General features: G+C 37.1%; 1 protein-coding gene across 1 annotated transcript; it reads right to left on the reverse strand.

Annotated features, from left to right (window-relative positions):
- Positions 1-14,329, reverse strand: LOC117408703 (alcohol dehydrogenase class-3-like). The gene is made up of 9 exons (XM_034013945.3): positions 13,996-14,329; positions 12,442-12,543; positions 6,999-7,140; positions 5,062-5,149; positions 4,536-4,755; positions 3,420-3,680; positions 3,110-3,245; positions 1,034-1,172; positions 1-514 (listed from the first exon to the last, which is right to left on the reverse strand). The coding sequence occupies exons 1-9, from the start codon at positions 14,011-14,013 to the stop codon at positions 490-492; spliced, it is 1,131 nt and encodes a 376-aa protein (XP_033869836.1). The 5' UTR covers positions 14,014-14,329; the 3' UTR covers positions 1-489.
- Between the last annotated feature and the right edge of the window lie 4,475 nt (positions 14,330-18,804).

Consider the following 18,804-nt stretch of genomic DNA (forward strand, 5'->3'; position numbering starts at 1 on the left):
TTTTTGAAAGTTTCAACTTTATTTAACAAAATTCGTGCTGTTGGTTGCTTTCTGTCCAATTTGAAAATTGTTAGAAAAAAATGTTTAACCACTTTTTCCAGTGAAAAAAATAAATTCTAACCCTTTTGTCAAGTAACCCTTGGCAGCACTAATTAACTGCTACTAACAGTGATGCTGGGGGAAGAGGAGAAGACAACAATGATCTAAGTGAGTTGAAAAGCCATCTTAAAGAGAATGCTAAACCTGTGGCGATTTAATAAAACTTACTAATTCAGACAGGTTGCAGCAAAACATTAAGATTTTTCTATAACGACCCCCATAATCCCAGAAAATTGCTGATGTCAGATCTTGACCAATTACAGTGTAAGAAACAGGATTTGTTAGTAAGTGCTGTTTGGATTAGGGCAGTTCAGTATTGAAAAATATTTAAAACAAGCCAGAACATGAGAAGGCAACTGTACTTGTGACCACTTGCCCCTGGCAGGGAATTCAAAACATCAAAACCGATCGGATGCTGCAAAAGAAAGGGGAAAAAAAAAAGGGATTAACTTTAGGCTGATTTCAAATTCTGTTTTTTTCACATCATTACACAATATTTAGTTAATATTTTAGAATCTAATTTAAACAAGAGGTAACTCCAATTACATCTAACACTACTCTAGAACTGGATAGAACCCCATGCACATGGAGTAGGGGTACTAACCAATGCTTTAAATCCATTTTCATACCCCTTATTAGCTTTGTTAATATAACTTATTGTGCGTTGAATCTGTGTTAATGAGACAAGAACATTTATTTTAAAAATGTGTTTAGCACTCCTTTAAATTGTTTTAGAATTGGTTACACAATACATTGGTGGCGTTAAGAGTTTTGTATTGGGGAACATTTCTGTAATCCTCTAGATTTCCCCTGGCATTTCAATAATGAACATGTTACATTCATTCGTAACTAGTTTAAAGAACAGTAAAGGTAAGCAGGTGGAAAGAACATTGTTTTGAATGTTATATTTCATCTTGGTCATCTGGTATTTTACCTTTTTCCAGCATGCATCAGGTCAAACCCCTCATTCACTTTGTCAAAGGGCAGAATGTGGGTGATGAACTCATCCACCTTTATTTTCTTTGCCATGTAATCAGCCACCAGCTTTGGTACACTCTCCACACTCTTAAACCCTGTTTTTTAAAAAATAAATAAATAAATCTCACACACACACAAAAGACAATCCTTATTGGAAAAGTAGAGGCACAGATGGTACCACCTCCACCTACATCAGCTTGTTTTGACACGCAGTACAGGTTTAACTTCAACTCCCCAGTATTCTCTCTCGTCAGCTTCACTTTAAAAGTTAAACTGCCTTATAAAAAAATCACAGGTCTAAAATTCAGTTTTAATTAGCTACAAGCAAATAAACTAATAGATGATGAGTACACCACAGTTAACTTTCACTGTTACTGTATTTTTTTTATTTATGTGAATAAAGTTTGTTTAAGTGTGCCTTGCTCTGGGGAGGTGCTGTGTTCTACTATAAAATCAATTTCTGGATACATTTAAATCAAATGCACACCAATACATTACCAGGAAATTTTATATAAAATAAATAATAAAAAAAGAGAGGCCCATATGTACTTTAAATATAACTTTTTTTTAGATGCCAATCCAAACAACCTTATTCACTGCATAAAAATTATAACAGATCTGTGAAAAAAATAATTACATGGATAGTAGCTATATTTACACTTTGGCCCATACTAAAAAAAGTTGGATCAAAGTTGTACTTTCTCTGTCAATCCAGATTAGCTCGAGCAATAAATGTTTGTTACAAACTCAACACCCAGCCGACACCGATGCTCAAAAAATGCATTAGGTCAACAAGACAATGTAAACACGTCCAAGAAAACAAAATTTGATTTGGCTCTGGTAAAATCTTATGTTAATCTTACCGGTAATGAAAAAAAACAAAGACAGCGAGTAAAGTCCTGGCACTGTGTGTATGGGCTGAGCTCCCTAAAAGACTGCTGTGGAAGCCACTCTCTCCTTGTGTTGCTGTCCCCTAGCAACATTGCTGTAGGGGTGGGCCTTTCTACAGAGGCTCTCAGACTGTGAAACTTCAATAGGCAGAGCGCTCCAGAGAGTTACATGGCACTTTCTATTGAACAACCTGCACGCCAAGAGCACTACATAACTGTAGCGAGTCAATCTCAGAGCTACCTTGCTGGAATTCCAAAATGGCCGACTTCTAGGGCCAGTCTTGGAGCTTCTGGTGCCCCAAGCAAGAGTAGATCATGGTGCCCCCTTTAATTTTGCATACACTCGACCACCTTTTTCTTTCATAAGATGTTTTAAGAGATATATACACAGTTGTAGTCAAAAGTTTATATACCCCAATGGAAATTCATAATTTCTAGAAATTCCTCAAAAACAAAGAATTAAGAAAAAACAATTTGTAGCAAGAGGTTTGCTTTTGTGGACGAGGGAAAAAAAAAAAAAAGTTGCAAGAAATAGGATGTCTACAATTATTTAAAAGGAAAAAATGCTGATTCAAAAGTATTCATACTCTAGCATGGAAAAAGAAATTAACAGCTAGTTGAGGCGCCTTTAGCAATAATAACCTGGTTAATAATAAACCGTTAGGTTACTTGTCAATGAGCTTTTGGCATGATTCTTTAGTGATTTTTAACCGTTTCTTCAATGCAAAATTGTTACAGTTCATTCAGATTCCGAGGACTTCTCTTGTGCACAGCTTTCTTCAACTCATACCAAAGATTCTCTGGATCGGGACTTTGACTAGGCCATTCCAGAACCTTGATTTTATTCTTCTTTAACCATTCTGAAATAGATTTTGATGTGTGCTTTGGATCGTTGTCGTGTTGGAACGTCCAGTTGCACTTTAAACTAAGTTTTGTAGTGGAGGGTTTCAGATGATTGGCCAATATCTTTTGGCATGCTATGGAATCCATTTTATTATATGCCATTAGAGGAAAAACAGACCCATAGAAGGACATTACCACCTCCATGCTTGACAGTAGGTCAAGTTTTAAGTTTGGCCAACAGTGCCGATTCCGAATTAGGTGTACAAAACTGACAAGGGCAACTAGAAATGTATTCTCACCTCCAAACGCAGTTCCCTTCCATGTGCGTCCTGTGACCAGCTGGAAAGGACGGGTTGAGATCTCTTGTCCTGATGCTGCCACACCAATGATAACACTAGTTCCCCAGCCCTTGTGACACGCCTCCAGGGCAGACCTCTGGAACACAGTTAGTTTATCAGTGGATTGTCCCATTAAATTCTGGGAATGCAGAATGCTAAACTCTGTTGGTGCAATAAATCCAAATAATGCACTGGTTGTAGTCCCAATTCTACCTTTGCTTCATACACCAACAAAATATTATGAGGACAGCTCAGTTTGATAGGAACTCACCATAACCCCGACGTTGCCGATGCACTCAAATGAATAATCCACCCCTCCGTCCGTCATTTCAACCAGCACCTCCTGGACAGGTTTGCTGTGATCCTGGGGGTTAAGGCACTCTGTGGCTCCAAACTCCTTCGCCTTCTCAAACTTGTCTTTATTGATATCGACTGCAATGATCCGAGAGGCTCCTGCTGCCTTACATCCCATTATGGTGGCCAAACCCACTGCTCCCAGACCAAACACAGCGCAGTTAGAGCCAGGTTCAACCTGTAGACAGGGGGAGTGGGAGAAGAGGAGAGCCCCTGAAGAAACAATGCAACTTACTAGTAGCATATATTTAACATGGCATCACTGGCAAGCTATTAACCAGGAGCAGACTCAAACACAGGAAACAGCAGGTTTAAAAATGCAGATGCACTCTTTAATCATATCTACAAAACAAACAAAACCCAGGAGCAAAATAAACCAGCACATGACCAAAAAATAATCCTCACTAACACCCGTGAACACCTATTTTATACACCAGTGAACCCTTAATTAATCATTTAACCATTCATTCAATTGCCTTCTCCAGCCACATTCCCACGTGCGTTTGCAGGAAGGATTTTAATTTCCTCCTTGCCACCAAAGATTCCCCTCCCCTCCCCACACCACACAGCACTGCTCTGGCAGGGCTTTCACCCTGCTGTGCTGCCACACACCTACCCTAATACTAACACACTCAAACAATAACATCAACACAAAAATAATACAAAAAAATTCAAATTTTTCTTATTCTTACTGCAATTGGCTGCAAAGACAACAGGACTAGCCAGAGATTGGATAATGTTTGATGGGTTGGTTTTGCTTGTGTACAGTTTTTTAATAAGTGAAGACATAGTATTCTGGGACATGTAGTCAGTGGAAGTTTTAGGGGAGGCGGGAGGGGAGGCAGACAAGCTATGCAGTAAAATTACTATGCATATTTTTTAAATGGGCAGGTACGCAGGACCGCCGGCTACAGATATGCAGGACATCACAGAAATATGCAATACTTAACACTAGAGCTATATGATACTTAAAAAAACAACAAAGACACTGCAGGAATCCTTTAAACCCGCAAAACAAAAATGCAGCAGTAACCTTGGCGGTGTTGAGTGCAGCTCCATACCCAGTGGAAATGCCACAGCCGAGCAAGCAGACTTTGTCAAGAGGGGCAGAGTCATCCACCTTGGCCACTGAGATATCAGCCACTACAGTGTACTCTGAGAAAGTGCTGGTCCCCATGAAGTGGTAGATGGATTTCCCCTTGCAGGTAAACCTGGATGTCTTATCAGGCATCAAACCTTGACCCTGGGTAATCCTGCCAATACAGAAAAGTGATATGATTTAAACAACCCTCAGTGACAAAACCTGTTACAGCTGCCTGTGTTAAACAATGCATGAAAACACTTTGAAATATGGAGATACTGTACAAAGGTATAGTGCTCCCTCATCATAAGGTGGCCCTTTATATCGTGAAACAGGTTATAAAGAGATATGGTCATGGCTCCCATTCGCCACATAATGCTATTTCACAAGAACTTGTATTCTCTTTATACAGTGGAATACTGCGTTATAAAGGGGTAGCACTGCAGTATGTACTCAGAATTTATGACAGGCTGCTTACCTGATCTTTTGACACAGGTTGGTCTTGGGATTCTTGCAGAACTTGCACTCTCCACATTGTGGAATGTACAGAGGGATCACTTTGTCCCCTAAGAAGAAATAAGAACATTCTTAGAAATCAAAGACTCTGGTGATGGCTTAAAACAAGCAGGAAAGCAGAAGAGGTAGAGTAATCTGTAGACAGTACAGGGTTAGAAATTCACGCTCGCCCGAGGTGAATTAAATCTGATGAGGACTCGTTAATGTCTGTGTCTCCGCAGTCCTCCGGGCGAGTGCTTAAAACAAATGTACAGCTATACTCTCACGTTCAGAGTCTTGCGTTAAATGCATAAAAAGTCAATTGAAACCTCCCTTCATCTCCCCTGCAATGCCAACCCCACTTAATGACGTTTTACATTTGTGCTCTCCCTCTCTGCGGGATGCAAAGTTTATTGGGCGTTTGATTTTACTGAAACGCGTTGCATCTTTAAAGTGTAAAGTCATTTAAAAACAATATGAAGAGATTTATACCGCGTTGTGACTCCACCACAAAAAAAAAAAGACTTGATGTGATTAGCAAAGGCCACGTTTTACTAAACATTTTACAACAAATAAACATTTACCACAATGAACACCGTTACAACTTAACTTTATATTTTAAGATGTGGTTTTATTCTGGATTCTTCTTTTTTTTTTTTTACACTTTAGCAAGAATATTTAGCCGACATGTTAGATCTTGGTTTTTAAGAAATAAATCTGTTTTTTGTTAAACTTGGCAAGTCAACATTTAGCTAACATTTCTAACAAATAAATCTGAAAAAATGTGCAGACAGCACAGTGTTTTACATTATTGGGAAAAAACACACATATACCAACATATATGACCGACATAAAACCGTTTGACAGTTTAATTTGCTGTAAATACAATACCACTTACCTGCGTACGCTAGTGGTTATAATTAGCTACATGACTTTGTTTTGTAGTTCAGTCTATATGTAACAATGGGCCACCGTATCTCATGGCATGCACTTTCTAAAAGCTACACCCGGACATTTAATGAAAACCTGCAATTAAAACAGTGTGTTTATTTTAATATACCAAAGCTTACTTTCCGATTTCCTTATATTTTCCCATAATTTATGTTTGTATTCTGTATCGAGATATTTCTTGTGCCGCTTATCATAAAGAACAAGATATTCTGCACTGCTACAATCAGACTTTCCCCCCATCTTGCCTGTGAGAGATTATATTATATATATTATATATATATAGTTCAGTTTTTTATAATAAATATTTCCAAAAAAATATAGCAAAAATTGTTTTGAAAACTGTCCAAATTGCTTATGAGAGCCAAGAATGAAATCTGCAAAAAAAACACACCCCCGGAAGGCAATCCTTCACATATTAAAATCCATTTATACCAAGACCCCCAGCTTTCTTGAAAAGATCTGCATTTCCCTTGTTTTTGTATTTTTTATGCTCTCATTAGTATCAAACCTTGTAAATTCAGTGTCTTTGTAAATAGCAACACATGTAATGAACAATTACGTAAACATTTTATTTGTGTCATTGGTGTCAATTTCAGGTGGAGCTTCATGGTCGGCAAGGTGACACAGCTGAGAGAATTGTTTTCCTCCATCATCCCGTCTGGTGCTGTCAGTGTCAGTTTCTCAGCACACAGTACAGTAGTCTCTCAGTAACTAGATGAAAACAGGTGACTAATCAATCTGTAGGAGCATTTACTAAGGTGCTTGTGTTAAATAAATAAATAAATAAAATACATTCTACATCTATAACATTGTTTATTTTTTAGGAAAATACAATACGCCTAATATTTTTAGGGACCTTAACTGTTGTTGTTTACTATTTAGGCAATTCACATAAGGACTAGTAAGTTTACATAAGGACTAGTAAGTTTCTAACCCTGCAGTATATGGCTAGAAATACAATTGATTTACCTGGTTTGAATTTGGTCACTCCCTCACCAACACTCTCCACAATTCCAGCTCCTTCATGTCCCAGAATCACAGGGAAGAGGCCCTCAGGATCAGCTCCACTCAAAGTGTAGGCATCAGTGTGACACACTCCAGTAGCAATGACCTGGTTAGCAAAAACACAAGTTTAAATATATACTGTAGTTAGCTGCTCATTCTTACACCACAAAGAACATGAAGATATTATGTGTGAAGTCCACTCTTAAATGTGTGTGTGTGTAATTATATATATAAACAAGCAAAGCCTCACTTACGTTTGTAGCCTCTTTAAAATTATGACCCAGGACACAAGTGGACTTAAGCACAGACACAGTATTTTTAATTAAACAAAAATAAACACCTAGCTGTGTTCGATCCCTAACTATCACACACTGGAACCTATCTAATAAACTGGACAGCTAAACTGTTTACCGGCATAAAATGAAACCAAACACACAGTTTTGAGACAACACAAAAAGGCTTTTCACTACGACTACGCACACGCGCACAGTCAGGCTTCTTCACACACATCAGCCCAGAACAGACTGGCAATAATTTACAATAATTACCAGGTGCGGGTGACAATTAACAATAAAACAATACAATTAATTAAACAGTAAACAAGCGTGCGTTTGCACGTGTTCTGGCAGGGAGGCTTAACTCCCTCCCTGCCTGGTAACTATATATATATATATATATATATATATATATATATATATATATATATATATATATATATATATATATAACTATATATATATATATATAACTATATATATATATATATATATAACTATATATATATATATATATATATATATATATATATATATATATATATAAATAAATAAATGAGGTCTGCACGGGTAGAAAATCCAGAACCAGGAACCCACCATGAAAAATACCCGGTATTAATGATTTTAGTGCAGGATACATATTTAAATACTATATAGTACACAAATATTTAGTCCCTTCAGATCTGTACACTTGTGTAACCTCTCAGTACTGGAAACATAATATTATTATTATTATTATTATTATTATTATTAATAATAATAATAAACAACATTAAAAAAATACATCTCAGTTTAAAGTTATTAATGTTAAATGTACATCATTTCCACTGGATTCTTTGCAACATGTATTGGCCATACTCCGCTGTTAAACATGGCTGTTATGTTCAGTTTTAAAACTAACAGTAGTAGAGTACCGCTATTATGTTATGGACTGTCGCAATAGCTTCCGTAAATTGAGCCAGCTGAGTTTTGACGGCAGGTCACAAGAGAGACATGTGCGTCTGTTTTGATGTTTGTTTCCAATTTAGTTCCCAAGAAGAATAGTCACCGCAGTTATTATTGAGGTGTACATGCCGTTCGCTGTGTGTTACTGTTTTCTGTAAAACATTGATATCCTGGTCAGTTAAGAAAAGGCTTAATGCAAAAACTTGTTTTAACATTGTCTATTATGCCGGCCAGAGACCCGCACTTAAAACTGTATTGTCATATTTTCTACATTTTCTTTAAATTCTCAAATAAATCGATACCCAGGTAGTATAGAGACCCGGGTAGCATCTGGTAATTTAAAACCCGACAGGTAACCAGGTTTTCAGGTACCCGTCCCGATCTGTAGTATATCTATATACAGTTGTAGTCAAAAGTTTACATCTCCCAAAATAAATTTTTCAAAAACAAATTATAGGAAAAATCTTTTGTAGCAAAAGTTTTGCTCTTGTGGACGAGGAAAAAAGTTACAAAACATAGATATCTACAATTATTTGTTTCCGCACATTTTTTGCAAAACTCCAAAAAATGATAATTCATACCGACAAGGAAAATGAAATTAATAGCTAGTTGAGGCACCTTTAGCAATAACCTCTTTGTGCTTTGGATCGTTGTTGTGTTGGAAAGTCCAGTTGTTCTTTAAACCAAGTATTGTAGCGGAAGGTTTCAGATGACTGGCCAGTATCTTTCGGTATGCTACGGAATCCATTTAACCATGTACTGGAACTAAATTTCCTGTGCCGTAGAAGGCTATTACCACCTCCATGCTTGACAGTAGGTATGGTGTTCTTTTCTTTGTACGCCTCATCAGACTTTCTCCAAATGTAACGACTATCAGCGTGCCCAAATAGCTCGATTTTTGTTTCTTCACTCCACAAAACCTTTGATCAGAACTCTTATACATCAATCAAATGCTGTTTTGCAAAATTTAAAAGAATGTCCTCGTAATGTTTTCTTAAGAGTGACTTATTCCTTGGCCTTCGACCATTTAGAGCTTCACCATGCAATACTCGACCTATGGTTGCAATGGAAACCCCAGTCCCACTTGCAGCCAATTCATTTTGAACATCTTTGGCAGTCAATCTTGGATTGTTACTAACCTTCCTCACAATTCTTCCACTTGTTCCTGGTGAAAAAAACCTTCTTTCTTCCAGACCGAGGGAGCATTGTGACAGTACCATGAGTTTTGTACTTCTTGATAATAGAAACAGTGGTTGAAATTGGGACACTCATATGGTTGGAAATCTTCTTGTATCCTTCTCCAGCTTTATGCCAATAAATAATGTTCTGCCTAAGGTCTTCAGATAGCTCTTTAATTTTTCCCATATTGACTTGTTGGTAATGACAGCAATCATCCAATGCCTAACCCTTTTATACTCTAAGAATGCTGGATTGTAGGTGAACATTTTCAAGAATTAGGTTCTGCCTTATCATATTACAATTTCTGTCACCCACCTTGTAGACAATACTATCATAGCATCAAAGGGTATGAATACTTTTGAATTTGCATTTTTTGGAGTTTTGCAAAAACATTTGCTGAAAAATAAATTGTAGACATCCATTTCTTTTAACTTTTTCCCTCATCCACAAAAGCAAAACTTTTGTTACTAATATATATATATATTATTTATATACACACACACACACACACACACACACACGCGCACACAGTAGCTCTCAAAAGTATTCACCCCCCTTGGACTTTTCCACATTTTATGTGTTACAACATGGAATCAAAATGGATTTAATTAGGAGTTTTTGCCACTGATCAACACAAAAAAAGTCCATAATGTCAAAGTGAAAAATAAAATCTACAAATTATTCTAAATTAATTACAAATATAAAACAGAAACTAACTGATTGCATAAGTATTCACCCCCTTTGATATGACACACCTAAATAAGCTCTGGTGCAACCAATTGTCTTTAGAAGTCACATAATTAGTTGAATGGAGTCCACCTGTGTGCAATTAAGGTGTTTCACATGATTTCTGGGAGGTCCCACAGTTGGTTAGTACATTTCCTAACAAAAACTACATCATGAAGACGAAGGAACATTCAAAGCAAATCCGGAATAAGGTTCTTCAAAAGCACCAATCAGGGGTAGGATATAAGAACATTTCCAAGGCATTGAATATCCCACGGAGCACAATAAAGTCCATTATTAAGAAATGGAGAGAATATGGCACAACTGTGAATCTGTCTAGAACAGGCCGTCCTCAAAAACTGAGTATCCGGGCGAGAAGGGCACTAGTCTGGGAGGCCGCCAAGGGGCCTATGGCAACTCTAAAGAAGTTAACAGTCTTACACGGCTGAGCTGGGAGACACTGTGCATACGGCAACAATAGCCCAGGTGCTTCACAAAACTGGCCTTTATGGGAGAGTGGCAAAAAGAAAGCCATTGTTGAAAAAAACTCATCAAATCTCGGCTAGAATTTGCCAGAAGGCATGTGGGAGACTCTGAGACCAAGTGGAAGAAGATTCTATGGTCTGATGAGACCAAAATAGAGCTTTTTGGCCTCAACGCTAAGCACTATGTTTGGCACAAGCCTAACACCACACATCATCCTGAGAACACCATCCCTACCGTGAAGCATGGTGGTGGCAGCATCATGCTATGGGAATGCTTCTCTGCGTCAGGGCCTGGAAAGCTTGTGAAGATAAGAGGGCAAAATGGATGCAGCAAAGTACAGAGAAATCCTGGAGGAAAACCTGCTGAAGTCTGCAAGAGACCTAGGACTTGGGAAAAGATTCATCTTCCAGCAGGACAATGACCCCAAACATACAGCCAAAGCCACACTGGAGTGGCTTAAAAACAAAAAGGTCAATGTGCTGGAGTGGCCCAGTCAAAACCCGGACCTCAATCCAATTGAGAATATATGGAAATAGTTGAACATTGCTGTTCACCAAAGGTCCCCATCCAACTTGACGGAGCTTGAGCAATTTTGCAAAGAAGAATGGGCAAAAATTGCAGTGTCCAGATGTGCAAAGCTGGTAGAGACTTATCCAAATAGACTCATGGCTGTAATTGCTGCCAAAGGTGCTTCTACCAAATATTGACTCAAGGGGGTGAATACTTACGCAATTAATTATTTTCTGTTTTGTATTTGTAATTAATTTAGAACAATTTGTAGATTTTATTTTTCACTTTGACATTATGGACTTTGTGTTGATCAGCAGCAAAAACTCCTAATTAAATCAATTTTGATTCCATGTTGTAACACAATAAAATGTGGAAAAATCCAAAGGGGGGTGAATACTTTTGAGAGCCACTGTTTGTGCGTATATATATATTTTTTTATTATTTTCTCCCCAATTTGAAATGCACAATTATTTTATTATGCTCAGCTCACCGCTACCACCCCTGCGCTGACTCGGGAGGGGCGAAGATGAACACACGCTGTCCTCCGAAGTGTGTGCCATCAGCCGCCCGCTTCTTTACACACTGTGAACTCACCGTGCAGCCACCTCAGAGCTACAGTGTCGGAGGACAACGCAGCTCTGGGCAGCTTACAGGCAAGCCCGCAGGCGCCCGGCCAGACTACAGGGGTCGCTGGTGCGCGGTGAGCCGAGGACACCCCGGCCGACCTAACCCTCCCTCCCCCAGGGCGACGCTCGGCCAATTGAGCGCCGCCCCCTGGAAGCTCCCGTCCACGGTCGGCTGTGGAATAGCCTGGACTCGAACCGGCGACGTCCAGGCTATAGAGCGCATCCTGCACTCTAGCGAGTGCTTTTACTGGATGCGCCACTCGGAAGCCCCATATATTTTTTTTTAATAAGAGCTAGTATAATACAGTATTTATGTATGTATACATTGTGCCATATTTTATATTTTACACAGTTGAAATAAAAAAATGACTTATTAGCACTACAAATCAACAACAGAGGTCTTGTTTCATGCCAATAAACCCCTGGAAAAAAACAAAAATAACATTTGTGAAAGCTCCATCACATTCAACATGGATTTTCTGGACTGGACAAACCAGACAATGGAAGATGGCTAAGAAATTATTAATCTAATTAATTTTAAAATGCATAAAGGAGCGCTTCGATTTGTCCAAAACAAGATTAGGTTACTAGTAAATTAACATACATCCTGATTTGGAATAAATAAGACAGACCACTATTATGCAACAGAATAATAATTACCTTAATACGAACTTCATGAGCCTTCGGTGGTGCCACCTCCACCTCCTCGACAGACAGGGGTTTCTTAGCTTCCCAGGCAACAGCCGCCTTGCATTTGATAACCTGCACAAGAATGCAGTTAACAGCACAAATAAGTTTGCCAGAAACAATGTTTATTTTACTTTCTTTTAGAATATAAAGCATAGCATTCAATATGGATCCTCTTTCTGATTGCTTACCAGCAAACTATAAACGATTTTACAAGATATCTTGTTTCTTTGATGGTCTTACTTACCATAGAGACAGGCAGATGACTTACTACTCAGAAACAGTTCAGCAAAGGCTCTGAAAAAACCTTACCAGGATAATTTAACCACACCAGGATAACCCAATATCACCAATACACAACTGTAACATCTTACTCCTACTGTACTTATCAGAATGAGAGGGTGAATCCAAATATTGCTAACAGGTTTATAGCCCTCTAATTTGAGTGGTTTAAAAAACAAACAAACTCAGCTATGTCATCATACCAAGAACAAGACATCTCTTTAAAATGCAATTAACAGAATGAATTATCCCAATACACAATCATTTTTTTAAATGATCTTCAATGGCAATGCAGTGTAACTGTAGTGGTGGATACTGGGAGGCAATAGAAGCACAACGGTGGCTCTGAATGGTCCGAGTCACTACAGTGGTTTACCAAGGAAGATTGGCAATCCATTTCAGTACCATAGCACCAACAATCAAAAGCACTGGTCTAATATGAATTATTCTAAAAGTCTTTTTTTTTTGGAGACATCTTAGACAAGTTGAATACTCTTATCCTGTTTTCTTGAAGTAGTTTTTGTGTGTTTTCCCTTCAGACTCACTTTCCCTTCAGTAATAAATAACCGCACAATAGATACAACTTTACATTCATGGTTTCAGTTCTATTTGAGTTTTAATTATGGGTATCTGCAAGTGCAAGAAACAGAGGTTTGTTTTCCTTCTCTGAAATAAAAATTAATGTATAAATGATATTCACCATAGGAGTTATTTTACTATAACAATTCGACTTTTTGTCGGTTAGGCCTGTAGTACTGCACCAGCCCTGAATCTGACGGTCAATTTTTGTTGTTAACTTAAATTAACCGTTTCCGGAGCCTGTACGACTGCAAACAAATTTAGCGTTTTTCTTTACATTTGTTTAACGTCGACCAACTTTTTTTTTTTTTTTTTTTTTTTTTTTAGTTTAAGACAAATTGCACAATTTTCATTGCTCTTTTATAACCTATTTAGTCAAATCGGTGTTTTATTTACACATTGTAAAAAACAGTTGATTATCCTGTCAAGAATAACTACTAAATAAATAGCAGCATCAACAAAATGCAGCATTTGCAAGGACCGAGGTTAACAATTTAACAGTTAAGCATGACGACAACCCTAATAATTTGTTTTTTAAATATTACACATCAACTTGCATTCTAAAGAAAAGGGTATAACGACATTAACAAAATACTGCCAAAAAACATTTACAGCTGCGTATTTTACATTAGTTTGTATTAAATAAAGAATACACTTTGCACTCACTTTGCCTGCTGTCTCCATGTTGTTTTCTCAGTCTGAGCGAAAGAGAGCGGAACAGGCCCCAGGCATCTGAATATCTGCTTTACACTACAAACCAATCAGGCGGATCCAGGGACACAAATAACATCATATCCCCTGAATCCAAGCTCACTCATTTTGTTTCTATAAACGATTGCCGTCACGACTGTATTAAGTCAGCAAAAAGCTACAAGTATTTTTGCTAATAAAATACAGTTATTCACAATGCATTTTACATTTTGAAAGAGTTAAAATCACCTTCTCACTTTTTGATGCTGTCAGTTTCTACTACAGTATATTTAATTCTGATATAACTCAGGGGCGGCGCCACGCTTGGGACTGAGGGGCCTGGGCCCACCCATTTATGGAGCGATTGACAATTAAAAACATTTCATGCAAAACCGTATCAGACTGTAATCCGCTGCGGCGAGTCTAGCGCATCCTTGTGGTTCAAAAAATGTATCCGTCCCACCCACCTCCGCACCGTTGTCATGGTTATGAAAAAAAGATTGGTGATTGGACGGCTGAGATATGAGATCTTACGTCTTCGATACTATAGTATCGAAATGACAGTGAGTCGGCAGCATACATACAAGCAAAAATAAATTACATTGCACTTCTTCAGTTACTATACTATACTTAAATGTGTGTTTTAGATTTTAATTTAATATTTGTATTCATTTTCTACCAGTTTGAATATGCTTGAGACGGTGTTTTTTTCAGAAATGGCAGTTTTAAAGGGAAATAATAATAATAATAATAATAAAAAAAAAAATCAAAGTATGAGTATTATTAATGTTATTTATGTTTACCGGAGTATTTACACTTCTACAAAATACAGAAAGATGGTGCTTCACTGTTTTGTATTTAATTATACGGTGCCTGCTTTACCCATCCTACATACAGGAACTTTTCTTTCATTGCAAGGCACGCAAGCAACTAGCTTGTGCAGCTGCTGTTTAGTTATTTTTTACATTTGCAATTAGCTATCTAATTACCTACACAGGGCAACATTCTATTTAGCAGATTTAGCATTCTACCGAGGTCACTTAGGTTCCAAGCCATAGCTGGCAGTATTTATATGACTGCTTGGTATTTACTATTCAACCTCCAAATCTATGTGACATGGCAAACCAACAGAGAAAATTAAGGAGTCTTTTGTATTTTACCAAGATTTTTACATGAGCATCAACATTGATGATGAAAAAAAAAAACAACTGAGGACACAACCTCGGGTCCTCACAGCTAGTTACGGCCATATTTTGAACAACCAGGCCATTGGAAATTACTAAATCTAAAGCATGGCCATGATTATGAGTTGGACCCTGAACATGCTGGACAAAATATAAGGAATCCAATAACCCCCAAAATTCTGAACATTTAGAATCAGATTTAATATCGATATAGATATTCAAATCACCCAATAGAATAATTCTATCATAATTGACAGACAATAGTGATAAAAAAGAACTCAAATCAGTAAGAAATTATGTTTGACTTAGGCAGCCGATATATAATTACAGTGAGAACAGGTAATTTGTTATTTAGTGTTTAAGTTAACAGTTCAAAAGATGAGTATCCCTCAAAAATTCTGTTTAATTATATATTCATTGTGGATGATGGTGGCAAGTCCAGCTCTATGCCCTCCTGTGCTTTATGAATGAAAGAATAATTTGGAGAAGCCTCAATCAAGGAAACAGCTCCAAGCCAAGTTTCAGTTCAAGTTAAAATATCCAGGTTAAAGTCCTTAATAAAATAATTAATTAAGGTGTTTTATTAGAGAGAGATCTAACATTAAATAAAGACAGGTGTAAAGTTGTATTATCAGAAGCATGCAGTTGGGCAGAGGTAATAGGGATTTGATAAAGATTACTAAAACAAACACCACAGGGTGTTAAAAAGCAATACATACTGTGAGTGGTAAGATAGTCAAACTTAAATTGTTTTAACATTCAGCACAATTGCTTTTGCATAACTTTCCGCTATGTCCCTGCACACAAGCTGAGGTCCTCTGACTCTGGCTTGCTTGTTATACCGAAGCAAAAGTACACCACACCTGGAGAGCGCTCTTTTAGCTTCAAGGCCCTGACTCTCTGGAACTTTCTCCCAGCTTCAGTGAATGCAGCCCCCACAGTCGCTCGCTTCAAATCAACTCTCAAGACCCACTTGTTAGCTCTTGCTTTCAGTGCTCTTTAAGCCTGATATCTGTTATTAGCTGTTGTCTAAATTGCTATTTCAGGTTTTTCACTCCATCTTTTTTGTATGATTATGTATGGCACACGCATCCACAATGTTTAGAATTCACACCCTAGCCTTGAATGTAATGTAATATGCCTGTATTTAATGTATTTGCATTTTTTTATTGTTTGTATTCAATGTACTATGCCCTGTATTTCACTGTATTTAATGTATTATGCATTGTTCCTCACTATCTTGTAAAGCGCTTTGTGATGGTGGTCCACTATGAAAGGCGCTATATAAAATAAAGATTGATTGATTGATTGAACTTTCAAAATTAGTCTCAGGGCTGGTTGCTTTGAAACTGTCTGTTTCACTTTCTATAAATGTTATGGGTCACTGTCAAAATATGACATGAGATTTGGTATATGTTACTTCAAAATATATTAACTATGACATTTTACCTTCATTTTTCCTGTTGCCTGAGAGCTGCTAGGCCTGTTTGGAGTGTGGTGCTGGCTCAGGGGGTGCTGGTTATAGCACAACAGCTATGGCAAAGATATTCTATTACAAACTTGCATTTCTACAGAAAAATATAATGCTTAATACTATATTGTACATTTACAGTAAAATAAAGTATATTTCTGCATTTCAATAACAGATCTCAAATAACTACTGCAATTGCTAAAGTTTTTACACAGTACTAAAAACTGATCTCTGCACATGCACCGATGAAGAACCGTGTTCAGAAAAGTTCATTTTTCTTATCAGTTATGTAATATCATCATTCACCATGTTGATGAAGTTATATATTTCATCAGTGGACCTTGGGCAAGTGAAACAGACTGCATATGTTTTTATAATGTCAAGACAATCAGCCTAGAATATCTTGGTGTAAAATAGTATTTTTTTGTTTTAGAGAGATGTTAGTGGAGGAGCTTGACAGCAAAGCATTCTGGGACTGTTGTGTAAAACAGGCTTTGTCTGATGCTTGAGGTGTTCTTGTCTTGTTGCTCTTGGTGTTGTAGCAAACCTGAGGTAATTCTTCAGGTAGCAGTAGGCTCTTGCTAGAGCCCATTAATGTAAACACCTGTGTGGTACAGTGGTTAAAGAAAAGGACTTGTACCAGGAGGTCCCCAGTTCAAATCCCAGCTCACTCACTGAGTAACATTGAGCAAGTCAGTTAACCTCATTGTGCTGTCTTTTAGGTAAGATGTAGTTGTAAGTGACTCTTTAGCTGATGCATAGTTCACAAACCCTAGTCTCTGACATTCACCCCCAAAACAAGCAAATTAAAAATTACAGCTATCGGTAGAGCCCCGTGTTTTTCGCAAATATGAAATAGAACGAAATAAAACAAAATTCAACACATAAAACGAAATTCAAATATAAAACAAAAGCAAACATAGAATGACATTTTTAAATTTGAGTTTATACAAAAACTACTTTAAATAAATAGTTGAAATCATAGTTGTCAAGGCTCAGCCGTTACTATAGACACGGTCTGAAGGGAAACGGAAGCTCTGACTAGCACTTGCGCAGATATATAACTTGGAGCGAGTGGTTTGGGAATTAAAATTATGATGGAAGAGAAGAGACATTTGCTTCTAAAATGCCTAATCCACGCTGCAAAGAATTTCTCCTGACTTCTCTTGGCCACCTGTTTAATCCACTGGAGACAGCCACTCGAGCATCAGTGGATAAAAAATATGTTGAAGGAATGTATTGTGAACGTGCCACTGCTGAGCGAAGTGGAAATCAATTACTTTGTGTTGTGGTTCATGAAACTAAGCAACAGTGTGAAAGATGCAGTTAAGAATAATTTTGGCTCTGTAGATATTATTAACACGCCGTTTGGGCTCAGGTGTCAGAATGCCAGCTTATCCAATACCATGATTTCTTGTCTCATGTACTGTTTTTTTTTTTCTCCCCAAAGTATTCAGATTGTGAGACGACAAACCATGAAAAAAGAAAGCGTAGAGTTCTGTGGTATGCTTGTGTTTAATTCTTAATTTGAATATTGCTGCTAGATTGAATGCGTAAAATATGCAAATTTTCTTTCAGTAACCTGTTTTTTGAGTTAATGCTAAACTGTACAACATTCTGAAATAAGCAATTTTGTTTGTTTGTTGATTTGATTTCCATTGTGCAGTAATAAAAATATTTTTGTATTTTTATTTTATCTTATTGTATTTTTATAGCGGGCATGTGCAGTATTTACTGTAAATAGGCAGTTAATTAAAAATAGTGTGAGACTTCACATATGCTACCGTTACAATCGTTAATGAGAAATTATGGTAACTAAATAATTTTTCTGTGCTAGGTCTGTTTATAAGAAAATAATAATAAAAAATGGATAATGCTTAATAAAAAATATGTATATAGCAAAAACATGATGTATACTTTGTTTTTATTTATATACATCTATTTGAGTTAATGTGTATCTAATAAAATGAAATAAAAAAATAGTGGATAAAACAAAATAAAATGAAATTAGTGAAAAATAAAATGAAAAATGATAAATAAAAATAATTTCATGGGGCTTTAGCTATCAGTAACATGCAATATGACCTACATTGACTGTATGCTCATGTAAAAATACACACAAAGACAGGG

Source organism: Acipenser ruthenus, chromosome 2 (genome assembly GCF_902713425.1).
Source record: "Acipenser ruthenus chromosome 2, fAciRut3.2 maternal haplotype, whole genome shotgun sequence".
Taxonomy (NCBI): Eukaryota; Metazoa; Chordata; class Actinopteri; order Acipenseriformes; family Acipenseridae; genus Acipenser; species Acipenser ruthenus.

What these genes read in the sequence shown, in the direction of transcription:
- LOC117408703 (XM_034013945.3), bottom strand. An exon ending in AACCTGTGTCAAAAGATCAG is followed by an intron (nt 4,756 to 5,061) that starts GTAAGCAGCCTG and finishes CTGTATTGGCAG; the next exon opens with GATTACCCAGGGTCAAGGTT. An exon ending in GAAGGGAACTGCGTTTGGAG is followed by an intron (nt 1,173 to 3,109) that starts GTGAGAATACAT and finishes TTTAAAAAACAG; the next exon opens with GGTTTAAGAGTGTGGAGAGT.